Source organism: Arachis hypogaea, chromosome 18 (assembly GCF_003086295.3).
Source record: "Arachis hypogaea cultivar Tifrunner chromosome 18, arahy.Tifrunner.gnm2.J5K5, whole genome shotgun sequence".
In the NCBI taxonomy this organism is placed as follows: domain Eukaryota; kingdom Viridiplantae; phylum Streptophyta; class Magnoliopsida; order Fabales; family Fabaceae; genus Arachis; species Arachis hypogaea.
Window position 1 is genome coordinate 16713265 of NC_092053.1, and position 15183 is coordinate 16728447.

General features: G+C 27.2%; 1 protein-coding gene across 1 annotated transcript; it reads left to right on the top strand.

Moving 5' to 3' along the window:
* Positions 1 to 6751: 6751 nt before the first annotated feature.
* On the top strand, positions 6752 to 14882 carry LOC112772214 (probable terpene synthase 2). The gene is made up of 7 exons (XM_025817114.2): positions 6752 to 7107; positions 8015 to 8294; positions 8412 to 8790; positions 10235 to 10453; positions 10637 to 10778; positions 11292 to 11540; positions 14427 to 14882. Exons 1-7 carry the CDS (start codon positions 6997 to 6999, stop codon positions 14721 to 14723), a joined length of 1677 nt encoding a protein of 558 aa, XP_025672899.1. The 5' UTR covers positions 6752 to 6996; the 3' UTR covers positions 14724 to 14882.
* Positions 14883 to 15183: the final 301 nt, after the last annotated feature.

A 15183-nucleotide genomic window follows, 5' to 3' on the forward strand; every position in this document is an offset into this window, starting at 1 on the left:
GACAACGCGGAGCAAGGATTCGCAGAGCAAAGAGCCGCGACAACGAAGACGACTTGCGAGCCAAAATGCGACAGTGCAGGGGACGTCGTCGGAGACGCACCGTGTCCGACGAGATGAAGAAGACGAGACGGCCGGCGGTGAGGTGAGGTGAGGTTGAGAGAGACTATGGTGTGATGAGGTGATGAAATGGGTGCCGTTTAGGGGATTAGGGTTAGGGAGAATGGGGTATATCGAGTATTTTTTTTAAAAGACCCAAAACGACATCGTTTTTGCAAAGAAAAATATTTTTTTAAACTGGTCAGGTTATGTAACACCCTACTACATCGAGCTTTACGCTTAAGTCGTAAAACAGAGGTGGTGTGGTATTACGACCTCTAAAATAAAATATGTACATGTAATAGCAGAAAGATTATAATACACTAGGAGCCTTGAAGAATAGATGAAACAAAAGTCACAAGACAAAAGCGCAACGCTCAAGAAACGAGTTAACCTGCGTGTTAGAAAAACCATAACTATCGAACATAAGATAACAAAAGTAGGAGTAGAGCGCCAAAGATACAAAATAACAAGCTCCTAACTCAGCCTGCGAAGCCAAGGCTGGCCGGAGAATATTTACACATATATACATATATATCAAAAACCCAGATATACATAAACAAAATCCTGTCTCTCCATAAACCTCTAAGAGGATCAAAAGAATAAGTTATGTGGAGAGGAAGCTAAGTATATATATACATCACTGTATGACAAAATAACCCAGTAACCACTTCGCTTCGGGTATCCAGACGCCTAACGAGATGCCTCTCGACCTGCATCCAAAAAATAACAACATAGTATGGAATGAGAACCAGAGGTTCGCAGTATGGTAAAGGTGCCACACACATAATATATAAGGTCCTGGGAATGCCAGGGGCAATCCTAGAACGCCGACACTTAGATTATAGAGCTTAAATTATTAAATAAAAGCCATAAAAGGTGGTTTACTAAAAGAATATAAACCTAACTTAACTTAATCTTAAATCTAAATCCCATACTGCTATTCCTCCAGACCTCAATCTTCGTTAGCGTTTCGCAGACAAGTAAACAGATAAAGGTAAGCACAAGAAGGTTACAGATACTACAGGTAACAAATATACATTTAGCATGGCAAGTACACTTAGGCACACCCAATTAATGCACAAACAAGTAATTCAAGTAGTATGCATATGATGCATGCCTGTCCTATGGCTGATGAGGCTCATCTGTCGGTTATCCAACCAACCCGACAAGTCCGAAAACCTTAGACTGTCCCTCGACGTGCATCCCCAAGGGTCTATGCATAGCTTTTTCTCAATAATCAATATTGCTCAATGGGGTTAACATTACCGAGAATTTATAAGTGCCTGGTCACCCTTACGTCGTAGGGTCAACAGAGTATCGATTTCTCAACCTGGTACATGTGGTGGCAAGTCACGGTACTTTATCCAGAGAATCTCGTATCTCAGATTATTTAGTCATTCAAGCCAAGTATCATACATTATCATTCATTTAATTTTCAAGCCAAGTATCATACATGATCATCCGTAATATTTCATAGCCAATTCATCACTTTTCAGCTTTACTTCATCTCCGAGTTATCCTCATTTCTTGACTTCATCTGATTATCAGGTTTAACACTATTATTTATGACTAAAGGAATGAAAATAGAGGTTTAAAAGTTTGAAATAGATTTTAAAACTTTAAAAATCATGTTTGTTGGAACAGGTGCCACGCTTACGCGTGGGAGTTTGAAAGTGCATCTCACGCTCGCGTCCCTTGTCATGCGTGCGCGTGGGTCACGCGTACACGTGGACATGCTTGTTTGCTCCTTACGCGTGCACATGGAACCAGTCGCTTACGCATCGCCAAAATTCCATGCCACGCGTACGCATAGGCCACGCGTACACGTGGACATACGTTCTTCAAAAAAAGATTAACAGAGAGCTGCACAATCAGGGAAACCACCTGCATATTTACATATTCCTCACCAAATTTTTCGACGGGAATAACTCAATTGTTTTAAATCATTTTTCTTCCGTTCTTCGAACGGCATAAATTTCACGAACCCAATTTTTGTTTAAAATAAGTTATAATCAATTTGGGGTTCCAGAAGCCAAGTTATAACCTGCCGAAGTTCATCCCAAAACCAAAATTTCGCAAACAATATCAAACCTCACTTTCATTCAATAATCCATTCCATTCATTTCCAAACCTATCAATTCCAACTCAAAATGGCAACATCAATACTCAATAAACTCTACATCATTTCATCAACCACCATTCCTTAACATTACACAATTTCTTATTTCATCAAATCCATCATGCTTTCCTTTGTTATACTTGTAACCATATAATCAATAATTCAACAATGTATCCTTCTATCAATCATTTAGCAACAATTTCCACCATATAACCCAATCACCAAACCAAACCAAACATATTCACCAATTAAATTACTAAACATTATATATATACCTGCATTCCAGCTTGTCCTATGGTCATCTAGTCTAAGTTTTCACAGAACATTATATATTAAATACAAGAAACCTAAACCATACCTTGGCCGATTCCCATGTAACGATCAAGGCAATTTATTTAAAACCAATCACAGCCCCAAAACCTCAACTACACAGCTTCCTCCAAGTTCCGGTATTCACAATTTCAATCTCTAATTATTATTCACAACCTAATACACATTTATAACACATATATACCCAATTTAATACTCAAAGCTCAAATTCAATGAAATTAAAATTGAATTATGGTACCCTCACCTTACCCAAGCTTCACATAAGCAAGAGTGAACGTTTTTCTCAAGCTAATTGGATCCTAAAACATCAGAGAACAAAGAAATTCAATATCCACTAAATTCTCCAAAAATTGGGGGTGAAGAGGCTGAGATGAAATAGCTAGTTACCTATGAAATTATTCCGGTAAAAACGTAGAGCTCAACGCGGTAAACGCGTGGCCACAAATGATGCGGCAATCGGAGCTCGGACGGAGGAGTTACGGCAAACCGAAGTTACCGAAAGAGTTCGGCGTTTCCTTTCTCTCCCTTGAGCTTCAGCTTCGTTTCCACTGAAATGAGGGAGAAGAAAGAGCTTGGGCTCATTTAATTGCTGAACCGGTTGGGCCCACAGGACTGGTTTCAGTCCGGTTCAACCGGTTCGACCCGTTCGGTCTAATTTTGGACCTTTTTTCGAAATTAGTGTCAAAATTCTCGTTTCGATGAGCTCTATCCTAATTTAATATTATTTTCGTATTTCTAATCTTCCTTATTAAAAACTAATTTATTGACTAATTATTTACTAATTTAACTCTGTTTACAGGTTACACAAAACCGCCAATTTTTCGATCTTCATCAAAATCGGACGATTCAATCCGATTCTCTCTTATTCTATTATTTATCCGATCAAATTGTTCAATTGGACTGACTAAGTGACCAGTTTCACCAATTTTTTGATCGAACCGACTAATCCATTCTGTTTCTTACAACTATAAGATAATTACTTAATAAAAGCAAGAATGATGTCTTACTCTTTGAACACTTAATAAAAATATAACATCAACAAAAATAATAATGAATAACATCATTTTAAATTTTATTGTTTAACTAAGTTGGACTTAGTTCATAAAAAGACTTAAATGTATAGCATTACTCTTTTGGCATGGCGTTAGCTAAACTTGTATTGAATTTTTATTGCTAGTTTTTTTTATTTCAGATAAACTACCAAAATGATACTCAAAAATTATATAGCTAACGAAAAATTTTAAAAGATACTAACGACAAACAAGCTCTCAAAAAATTTAAAAACGCAACAAAAAATTAGATATTAAATATATATTCTAAAAACATTGAAATTAAATTTTGATCCCGAGATCATAATAAAGACGATCATGAAAGTTGGAGACAGAGAACTACGATAATTGTTAGGGTAAAAACAGAATGAGATTGAGATTTAGGAAAAAGAAGGAAAAAGGCTACGAAAAAATAAAATGTATTGTAGTTTTTTCAGAAATCGGTGTGCATACCGCCACTAAATTAATAGATAGCGACTGATTTAAAAACTGCTTCTAAAAAGGCGTTGCCATCTGTTTATATTTTTGTACTGTACTAAATTAATTTTTTTAGAAAAGAATTATTCTTAAAAAAATTGTCTATATACTACGAAATTAATTTTTTTAGAATCATTAATTAGCTTAGTTTTAATTTGTTATAAAATCAAATATAGATAGTCAAATATTATTTTTGTCTCCAATGTTTGGATCAAATCTCAAAATTGTCCCTAATATTTAAATCGTTCTTTTTAAGTTCTTAAAATTTTAAAATCATCTCAATGTTGTTCTGTCGTAATGATCTGTTAATAGAAATGACAGTAGGACTAGATTGAGACGATTTTAAAATGTTAGGACTTAAATAGGACGAAAATATTTGGGACAAAAATGATACATTACTCTTAGAAGAATTATCAGTCAAATCAAGTAAGATGATTTTTGAAAAATGAGTAGTAGATAAATTTTCGAAAAAAATATATAAATTATACATTTTTATCTCTAATATACCAAACTTCTTTAATGTTTAATTTAATTAAAATTTATTTTTAATTTTAAAATATATTTTAATTTTATTCTTCAATAATATTAATTTTTTTATGATAGATAATTATTTAATTTATTTTTTAATTTTACTCGTAATCAAATATAAATTTACTTAATTAGAATGAAATATTAAAGTAATGTGATTAAGAGTAAAAAAAATATTTAGAATGAAAATAATATGATGAGAATAATTTAGTTAGATGTGATTATAAAATAATTGAATAAATATCTACTATAAAAATTAATATTATTGAAGGATAAAATTAAAATTTATTTTAAAGTTAAAAATATAAAAATTCTATACATTAGAGACGAAATAGTATAATTTATACTTGTTATATATGTAATTATGTACCATGCTATATTTTTTCTTTTTTGAAAATTTATCTACTAGTAATTTTACAAGCATTTCATGATAAATAAAAATCTTTAATAGTAAAATTAAAAAAATAAATTTACTTAGAATGAAAGTAGTGATTAAAAATATTTTATCTACATGTAATTAAAAAATAATTAAATAATTATATACTGTAAAAAATTGATATTAATAAAAAATAAAATTAAAATTTATTTCAAAGTTAAAAATATAGATAGTTTAAATTAGACTTAAAGAAGTTGGGTACATTAGAGATAAAAAAAAGTATATATATTTATTATATATATCTCATTCTTTTTTTTTTTTGGAGGTTTATCTACTAGTCATTCTACAAATATTCTATGATGAATAAATATTTTAAATTCGTAATGTATTCATTCTGTTAAAATTTAATTTCAGTTTTTTATTTTAGTAATTTTTCTAAGAGTAATATATTATTTTTGTCCTATCTAAGTCTCTAATATTTTAAAATTGTCTCAATATTATTCTACCGCCAACTTGGTTTAACAGATTACTAACGGTAAGACAATACTGAGACGATTTTAAAATATTAAAAACTTAAATAAGACGTTTTAAATGTTAGGAATAACTTTAAGATTTACTTCAGACATTATGGACAAAAATAATAATTTACTCTTTATAATCTTAGAAATTTAAAAGTTGATAGTAGCATTTAATAAATTTTTAATTTAATTAATATTAAAATAATTTTAAAATAATTATTCAGACTTTATTTATTTATCTACTTTAAATTTTTTTATGAACTAAATTTAACCAAGTTAAACAATAAAATTTAGATTAATATTAGTTATAACTAATTTTATTATCTTAGACTAACTTAATTGAATTTAATTAAAAAAAAAAAACTTAGATGTAAAGTATCATTCTTATTTTTTTATATAAATATGTAATGGTTCTACTCCTACGTTCTATCTATGTACTCGAACTATATATATTGTGGCTAAGTTGTTATTGGAAACATGAAATTGGCCCGAACTTGTAAGGCAAGAATTACAAATACGACAAGAACCCATTCTATATAAACTTTTTTGTTTTACACACACACACACATATATATATATATATATATATATATATATATATATATATATAAGTGAGTGAAGATACACTTTCTTATGGAGCTGCATATCATGCATCATTAGCTATTAATTAATTACAATCAAGTTGTCTTTTAGCCATACGTATTAGAGGTGATCGCACCAGGACGTCGGTTTGCTGCGACAAAAATCAATCTGTGTGGGTGAAACAGGGTCCTATCTTTAAACTTGGAGGAGTGGTTGCTGGTTTATGCTTCAATGGAAGAGTACCGTTCCAAATGACTAATTACCACGTTTTGTTTTTGTTCCATTTCAGCTTTTGTGGTTGGAATTGATTGATGAATTGAGTGGTTTGGAAAAAAGAGTTTAAAATTACAAATTGGGACTTATTTAAACATTCTTTTAATTTGCAAAAAGAATTTTACTATAGTTTAGTAGTTTGGTTTAATATAATTATCTAAGGTTGGAACTTAGAAGAATGAATAGTTAGCATTAATCAAGATAACACAATTAAATTTTTCCAATCAAAATTGAACAACTCATAAAGGATATGCGATTCTCAAATTGAGGAATGGCTAGAGAATTCACTCACTTTTTAACAAGACAAAATAAAAAGGAATCTTGTTTGGTACATAGCTGTCCACTTGGCCACACATTTTTCACATTTGAAAATAAATAGGCATCCAGAGCTAGGGACATTAACTCATCTCCCTTTGCATGAGTGAACCATATTCTATATATATAGTTATTGGTGCTTAACTCCTTAACATCGTTCATTAACTAGTACCATACATGTCTCTTTCAACTTCACATTTGAAAATGCTAGGAACATATTAACTCATCTCCCTTTGAATGAATGAACCATATTCTATATATAGTGATTGGCTGTTAACTCTTTAACACCGTTCATTGTCTAGTGCCATACATTATCATCATCTAGTTCCAATGATGACTTCAAGTCAACATGCTCCTTCTAACTCAAAGCGAAGCTATGCAAATTTTGCTCCTAGCATTTGGCACGATACTTTCTTGAAATATGCTGATTCCGAATCTTTGGTATATATCTTATTTAATTTTGTATGATGAAATATGAGTATTGTTATACATATATTATCATGGTATCTTTTTAAATAATTTTTATTATACATAAAATATTTTTGTGTTTATTAATGTAAAATTTCTATGTTGATTGTCAATAAATTTTATATTTTTTTATATTTCTCTTTAAAAAATTGTGTTCACCTTTCAAAAGATTGTGTGTTTAATAATCATGAATTTTTTATGTTTATTATAAATAACTTTTTTGCGTATTCTTTCTTTATTTCTCTTAATAATTAAACAATTGTCTGTTTACGATCATATAATTTTTGTGTTTTTTCATAATAATTTTAAAAAATTTATGTGTTTATCATCACAACATTTTCAAATTTATCATCAATAATTTTATATGTATTCTCCAAAAAAATTTACTGTTTATCATAACAAAATTTTCATGTTTATCATAAATAAATTCCTGTATGTTCTTTTTTTTATTTATTTCTCTTCAAAATATTGTATGTGTTTATCTTTAAAAAAAAATATTTTTATCATAACAAAATTTGAGTTTTTTCTCAATAAATTTATATATTTTCTTCGTATACTTCATTCAAAATATTGTGTTTACCTTTAAAAAAAATTATGCATGTATCATCACACAACGTGTATATATATATATTTTATTTTCAAAATTTGTTTACCATTAAAAAATTTATGTATTTATCATTAATAAATTTCTTTATTATTTTCTTTTCATTTTTCTTTGACTTTATGATATACCACGTCCATAATATTAACTCCCAAACATAAGGTTATGTAGTATAGTTAAAATGTTTTTTTTTTTTCACTTTTTTGAGATATCATATAAATCTAATAATATGTTCATGTTCCATGAAAACTTCAATTCATTCATTCAAATTATTTGCAGGAAGTGGATGAAACTATGAAACAAGAAGTTCAAAAGTACCGAGAGACAGTGAAAATATATCTATCTTCTAGTGATAATAACATCTCCCAAAAACTAACTTTAATCGACTCAATTCAACGTTTAAGTATATCTTATTATTTTGAATGTGAAATTAATGAAGCATTAGAACAAATCCATAATAATTTTACTTACAATGGCCTTGCTATAGAAGAAAACGACATTTATTCTATTGCATTACTCTTTCGTTTGTTTCGACAGAAAGGATATCACATCTCATCAGGTATGTATAAAATTTATTTGTCTATTTTTTATATAATTTTGTTAACAAAAAAAATTCATATCAATTAGTTATGAATTAAATGTTTCTCACTAGTTAGTATGTATGTGAATCACACAGATATTTTCAACAAATTCAAGAATACAAAGGGAGAATTTGATGAAACTATTATTGTTCAAGATGTTAAAGGAATGTGGAGTTTGTATGAAACTGCACAATTAAGAATTCATGGAGAAGAGATACTAGAGGAAGCACACGAGTTCACCTACAATAAACTTAAGTCTATTGTCAATCAATTGAGTCCATCTCTTGCTGAGCAAATCAATCAGAGTTTAGAACAACCTCTGCACAAGTCAATTCCAAAAATGAGGACAAAATCATATATGTCTTTCTACAAAAAAAATTCTTCGCATGACAAAGGCGATCTTCTAAATTTTGCAAAATTAGATTTCAATATGGTACAAAAATTGTATCAAAAAGAAGTTGGTAGTAACACCAAGTAAGTACTTATAAAACTAGCTAAGTACTCTTTATTGATATAAACTAGAATGAGATCTGCGCATTACACATACTCAAATAAATGATAGTAGCAATTAATAAATATTTTAAAATAATTTTAAATATATAATTATAAATATTAATAGAAAAATAATTTAAAAAATAATAAAAGTTTAATCACATAAAAATATATATTGTAAATTTATAAATATTTTAAGATTTGTAGTTATTTATATAATAAAGATTATCTTTACTAAAAATGTTATATATACATAAAAATTAGTCATTAAATATTTGCGTATAAATACTTGTGTTGTTTTATTTTCAATGTATATTTTATATTTTAGTATGTATTTTACGCAAGTAACAATATTTTGTATGTGCACAAAGTATCGTTGTATTTTTATTAATTTCTATTTCAAAAATTAAAACTTTATATATCTATATTATCAACTATTTTGATGAGTACAAATAAATTACATTTTCATTGGATAAAATTAAAATATAAATATTAAAATAAAGTAACATTAGTTGACTACTTAATTCAATTCAAAAGTTAGCTTTTTAAGTTAGTGATTACTATTTTTAATGATTTTTTAATTTGAATTAATTTTTTAAGTATTTTATAACATGCAATGCTTTATATTATTGATTTTATAACTCATCCTCTTTATTACTAATCCCTTAAAAGACTCCAATATTTTTTAACATTTGTCATCGTTATTATAACTTCAAATATTATTTCTAGTAGTTATATGCATGTAAATTATACGTTTTGAAAAAAAAAAAAATAGGAATGGAATAATTTAAAAAATAATTAATATTACTAAAAAAATATTTTAGTTGTAAGATTAATTTTGTTAATTATTGTGAGAACTGTTATAAAATATAAATCAAATAGTTAAGAGGACATTAATATTGTTAAGAGATTTTATTAGGATGAGTCATCTTGTTAATTATTGTAAAAATCGTTATAAGTAATATTAAGATTGAAAGAAAGATATATGTATGCTTGATTTCATAATAGAATGATATTTACCATAATATATTTACATGGTAAAATTATAAATAATTTATATGTCATCACTTAAATGTAGAATGATTTTAGTATATATAACTATGATATCAACTTTTATAAAATATAAGCAGATTTCTATTAAATTAAAAGTTCCAAGTCTACTCATAATTAAAAATTTATCCAGTGCATGCATATATCATAAATTACTCCCATGCATACATGTAAATATATAGAAGCTCTCAATAGGTTATAAAAATGGGCATAATTCATCATATTCTGATATAAAGCATTTGTTATATATGAGTACCATACTTATCATGTAATCATTCATCTCAAAAGTTTAAGCTGACGAGAGAATGCAACATAAATGATTATATTTTTAATAATAATAATAATGGATATATAACTTGTTAATAATATTACATAGGTGGTGGATAGAATCAGATTTTGCAAGAAAGGTCCCTTATGCAAGAGATAGATTAGTTGAAGTATTCATTTGGCCATTTGCTGTAAACTCTGAGCCTAAATACAGCACTGCAAGACGGATGTCGGCCAAAGCAATCTCAATTATCTCTCTTATTGATGATACTTATGATGTTTATGGCACAATTGAAGAGCTTGAGCTCTTCACAGAGGCAATGCAAAGGTAGATATTTTAGTAAACAATTGATGACCAATTTTTTATTAAGATATTACTATCTCAATGCAAAGCTTTTGAATTCATTTTGTTAGCCATTATATTATTCTCCTAATAATTTGATCTACTGATGATTATTTCACTTTCATATTTAGTTTTTAGCTTCTTTTTTTTTTTTTTCTCTTTTTTCAGATGGGACATTAGTTGCATTGCATCTCTTCCAGAGTGCTTCAAAGTGATTTTTAATGCACTTTTAGAGTTTTGGGTTGAAATGGAGTCGTTGACTGCTGAGAGTGGAAAATCAAGCTTCGTCTTGCAACATGTTAAACAGACTGTAAGCTTCTTATTCTATATATATAAACAAATTTTGGTCATATACAAATTAATGTTCAAGACTAGCTAGTTAAAATGTCCTATATGGTCATTTATAATAAGAGTCACTATAATTTTCTTTTTGAGAAATGTTAGGAAACAATTTTTATTAATATTAGTCAATACTTAGTTAATATTTTATATTCTGAATTAAATTGTAAATTTTAAATACTAAATTTTGGATTCTAATAATATAAAAATAAAGTATAAGTTAAAATTATTGGCTAATATTAATAAAAAGTACAGTGTTGGTCCCTAATATTATTATATTCTTTCATACTATTAGAATTTAAGTTTTGAAATCTAAGATTTCAATAGAATTTAGTCTCCAGTATTTAGAGTTGGCTAAATTTTAGTAAAAAATAATAAATTTTGTTTGTTTCGTAATATTGTTTTTTATTATGTATAATATGATGATTTACACTCTCCACCTACATAGCTAGCTAATTAATGAGTCTAATTATTGTGCTTACAGTTTTCTAGGTTGGCACATGCCTACCTTGTTGAAGCAAAATGGTGCCATGAGGGCGATATCCCAACATACGATGAGTACAAGGTTAAGGGAGTTGTATCAAGTGGATACTCTGCTATCTTAACAGTGTTTATTGCTCTGGTAAAAGAACTTGCAACCAAAGAGACGCTTGATTGGCTTTCTAATTGTCCAGCCATCTTAAAAGCTGTATGTACTATTGCAAGGATCAAGAATGATTTGGCCTCACATAAGGTAGAGATTATTTCTCAGAAAGTTTTTGTTTTCATGCTTTTCAACTTATTTTTATGTGTGTCTATATGATGTAAATATTAAGGGAGAGAGTTACAGGTAATCACTCTAGTTTACTTCGAAAATGTTGATCAATTATAAATTTACAGAAAATTTTGTTTTATAAAGAAAATTTACATTATTACTTAAGAATTTTGTTTTATAAAGAAAATTTACATTATTAGCTAAATAGTTCGATATAAAATTATTACTAGCTAATCTCAATATATCTTTTTATTTTAAAATTTTTAATACATCTTAATTTGATCTATTTAACCTTTCTTAAAACGTGAATCTAACTGAGAACAATATTAGTTGTAATTTAAAATATATAACAATATGTTATCTTTTACAAACATATATAATAGAAAAAAGAGAATATTCTAATTCTAATAATTATAAATTGGTTGTAGTGAGTAGTTGAACCTGGTATCCTTAACTTTAAACATATTATATATAGAGGAGTGCTAGGGCCAGCAACTTTTGTGATTTGTAATCATCAAATAATCATCAATGATGATTTAATGGTGTGAGATTAGTGTGAGATTTTATCCAATGGCTCACTTTTCTTTGCTGGTTATATGCTGACCAAAATTTAATAAAATTGCTGACCTGCTAAACTTTTCCTTATATATATACTAGCAGTTTCACAAGTATTATTATACTTGTTCAATCGCTTTTTTATATTTTCTTAGAATGTATTTATTATAAAATTGTTACAAAATTTCTGCCAGTTATCTACAGAAATTATTGTAGTGTTAATAAATGATGAATAAAAAATAATTATTTAATTTTATAAATCTTTTATACAACAATAATCCATGGAATAAATAAATTTAAAGTCTACCAAATTATAAAAGTGGTGATTACACTATCACCTGTAATAAAGTGAAGAAAAAAAATATTTATAACATTATTATATATACATAGATCATAGAATAGATATCACAGTGATAAAAATCGGATTGAACCAGTCAGTTCGACTGAAAAATTGGTAAAAAATTGGTAAATCGGATTTTTAATCGATCCAACTGAACTGTTCAAGAGAAAATTTAAAAATTGATAAAAATGTGGTTCAAACCTAGATCCTCTATATACTGCATGCTTTCTTTTCCGCTAAGCTATTTTATTATTTGTTATTTCATTTGCTAATTATTAATTATATAATAAAATTGCACAATAATTTTTTTAGATATTATTTTAATTTTATATTCATTTATATTTAAATTAATTATATTTTTTATTATCAATAATTATTAATATAAATATTATTAAATATGTATAAATAAAAAATATTAAATATTTTTATTAATTACAATATAATTATTTTTTATGATTATATGATATTTACTAATATTATTTTTCAATAAATACATATATTATATAACAATATAATAAATATAAAAATACTTTAATATAAAAATAAAATAAAAAAATCTTTATCATGAAAAAATACTAGAAATTTATATATTTATTTAATAATAATTGAATTATAATTTGTTGAAACTTAATTATTTTTAAAATATTAGTTAAGATATGTATTTTAAATTTTAATTTTTAGATTTTTGACTATTTTTTATTTATATAGAACCGACATTTTTATCGGTTCAACTGGTAATTTATCAGTTGAACCAATAAATCAGTGAACTAATTGCTTGACTGGTTCGGTTCTTACAACTATGATATATATGCTTATTTATAACTATTATCCTATGAAGTACAGATACTTCGCTGAGTTGCCGTGTTTGCGTATTGGACACGATATTCATTGACATTTGTCTGACACACGTGTCTGCTGTGTCCAACTATGTTTTTAATAAAAAATAAAAAAATTTTCTCTAGAGATATGTTTGAATATACCTAAATACCATCACGTGTCAACATGTCTAACCTTATTATGAACATGTATTATTGAAATAAATTTAGAAATAGCATATATTATTATTTATTAAAACAAAAAAATTTTTAAATACTTTATATAATTAAAATAAGATACTAAGAATAATTAAAAAACTAATTTATATTTTAATATCAATAAAATATTAAAATATCATTACGATTTATGTAAATATATATATATACATCTCCATATCTTATAAAATTTTAAAATTCGTGTGTACATATTCCATATTATATCGTGTCCGTATCAATGTTCGTGTATCATAGCTATTATCTATAGGTTTGTCTATATATGTGATTAGCCAATTTTTAACATAAATAAAAATAGAAGGAGAAATTGGACACAAAAAAGAGACATTGGACTGAGCCTCATATAGTAAAAGGGGCAATGTCCCTCCAAACTTCAAATTTTTTTTATAAATTATATATAAATTTTAGTTTAGTACTCTTTACAAATTTTATTTTATTCTCTTTTTATTGTAAGATTAATTTTTTCCCCTTCCTAAAATTTAACTTAGTGCTGTCTTTGGAGACAATCCTCTTTGCATATTGTTATAGTTTATAGCTTATATATAGACATAAACCTAAAATGTGAAACATAATAAAATGTGACTAAACAAACATTAAATATTCTATAATTTAGAATAATTTTAAGATTTTATTTTAAACAATTATATTAATACCTAAAAATTAAAAAGAGAGGTTGGTCAACAAGTAGGTTGCTGCTAATATATACTCCTTTAAAATAACTTTCGTTTTAACTTTTTATAGATAAAACTATGAAATTTTAATGTATTATTTAAACCTATTTTACATTTAAATATATTGGTAATAGTTGACTTAAAAACTGAGATAATATACATATACGAGTTTTCAATTGATTTAGTTTATCAGATTTATTTTGATGATATACATATAATTCAACATTTTGTATTGCTCAATTATTTGTAGTTTGAGCAACAAAGGAAACATGTTGCTTCTGCAGTGGAATGTTGCATGAAGCAATATGACTTTTCACAAGAGGAAGCCTATGATTTCATCATCAGGGATATCAATAATTGTTGGAAGAAGGTGAATGAAGAGTACCTCAAGTTAATTAAAGATATCCCAAAGTTTCTGATTGATTGCATTGTTAATTTAGCACGTATAACCGAGTTTTATTATTTAAACTTTGAGGATAAATACACCAATTGTGAGCTTTTGAAAGATCACATTGTGACACTGTTTTTGGACCCCATCGTCGTGTAGCGGTTTTATGTAGAAAGAAATCAACTAAAGATGGCTTTCTTATATATGTTGGCCATTGTTGTTGTATCTTGTATGGTTCTAAGTTTGAGGGTTAAATTCTATCCGAATTAATAGGGGTTTTAATTAAAGTGTGTCAAATAAAAATGAGATTTGGACTAATATTATGCACTATATATACCGATGTTTCCATTAGGCCTTAATTAGTTATATTTATGTTATTTTTCAGTATTATATATTGTTTGTCTCTCGTGTATGTCTTGTAAAGATAGTTTGGTATACAGATGATTATTTTCATTTTAAAGTAGATGTTTATTTAATTTGAATTGGATTTGAGTAGATACAATAAAATTTATTGGATGTTCATTTTACTACGTATGTGGATGGTTATTTTCATTCTAAACGGACGGCTTGATGGAGAAAAAGCTCGACAACGCTAAAGTTGGCTGGTGAAGGAGGGACT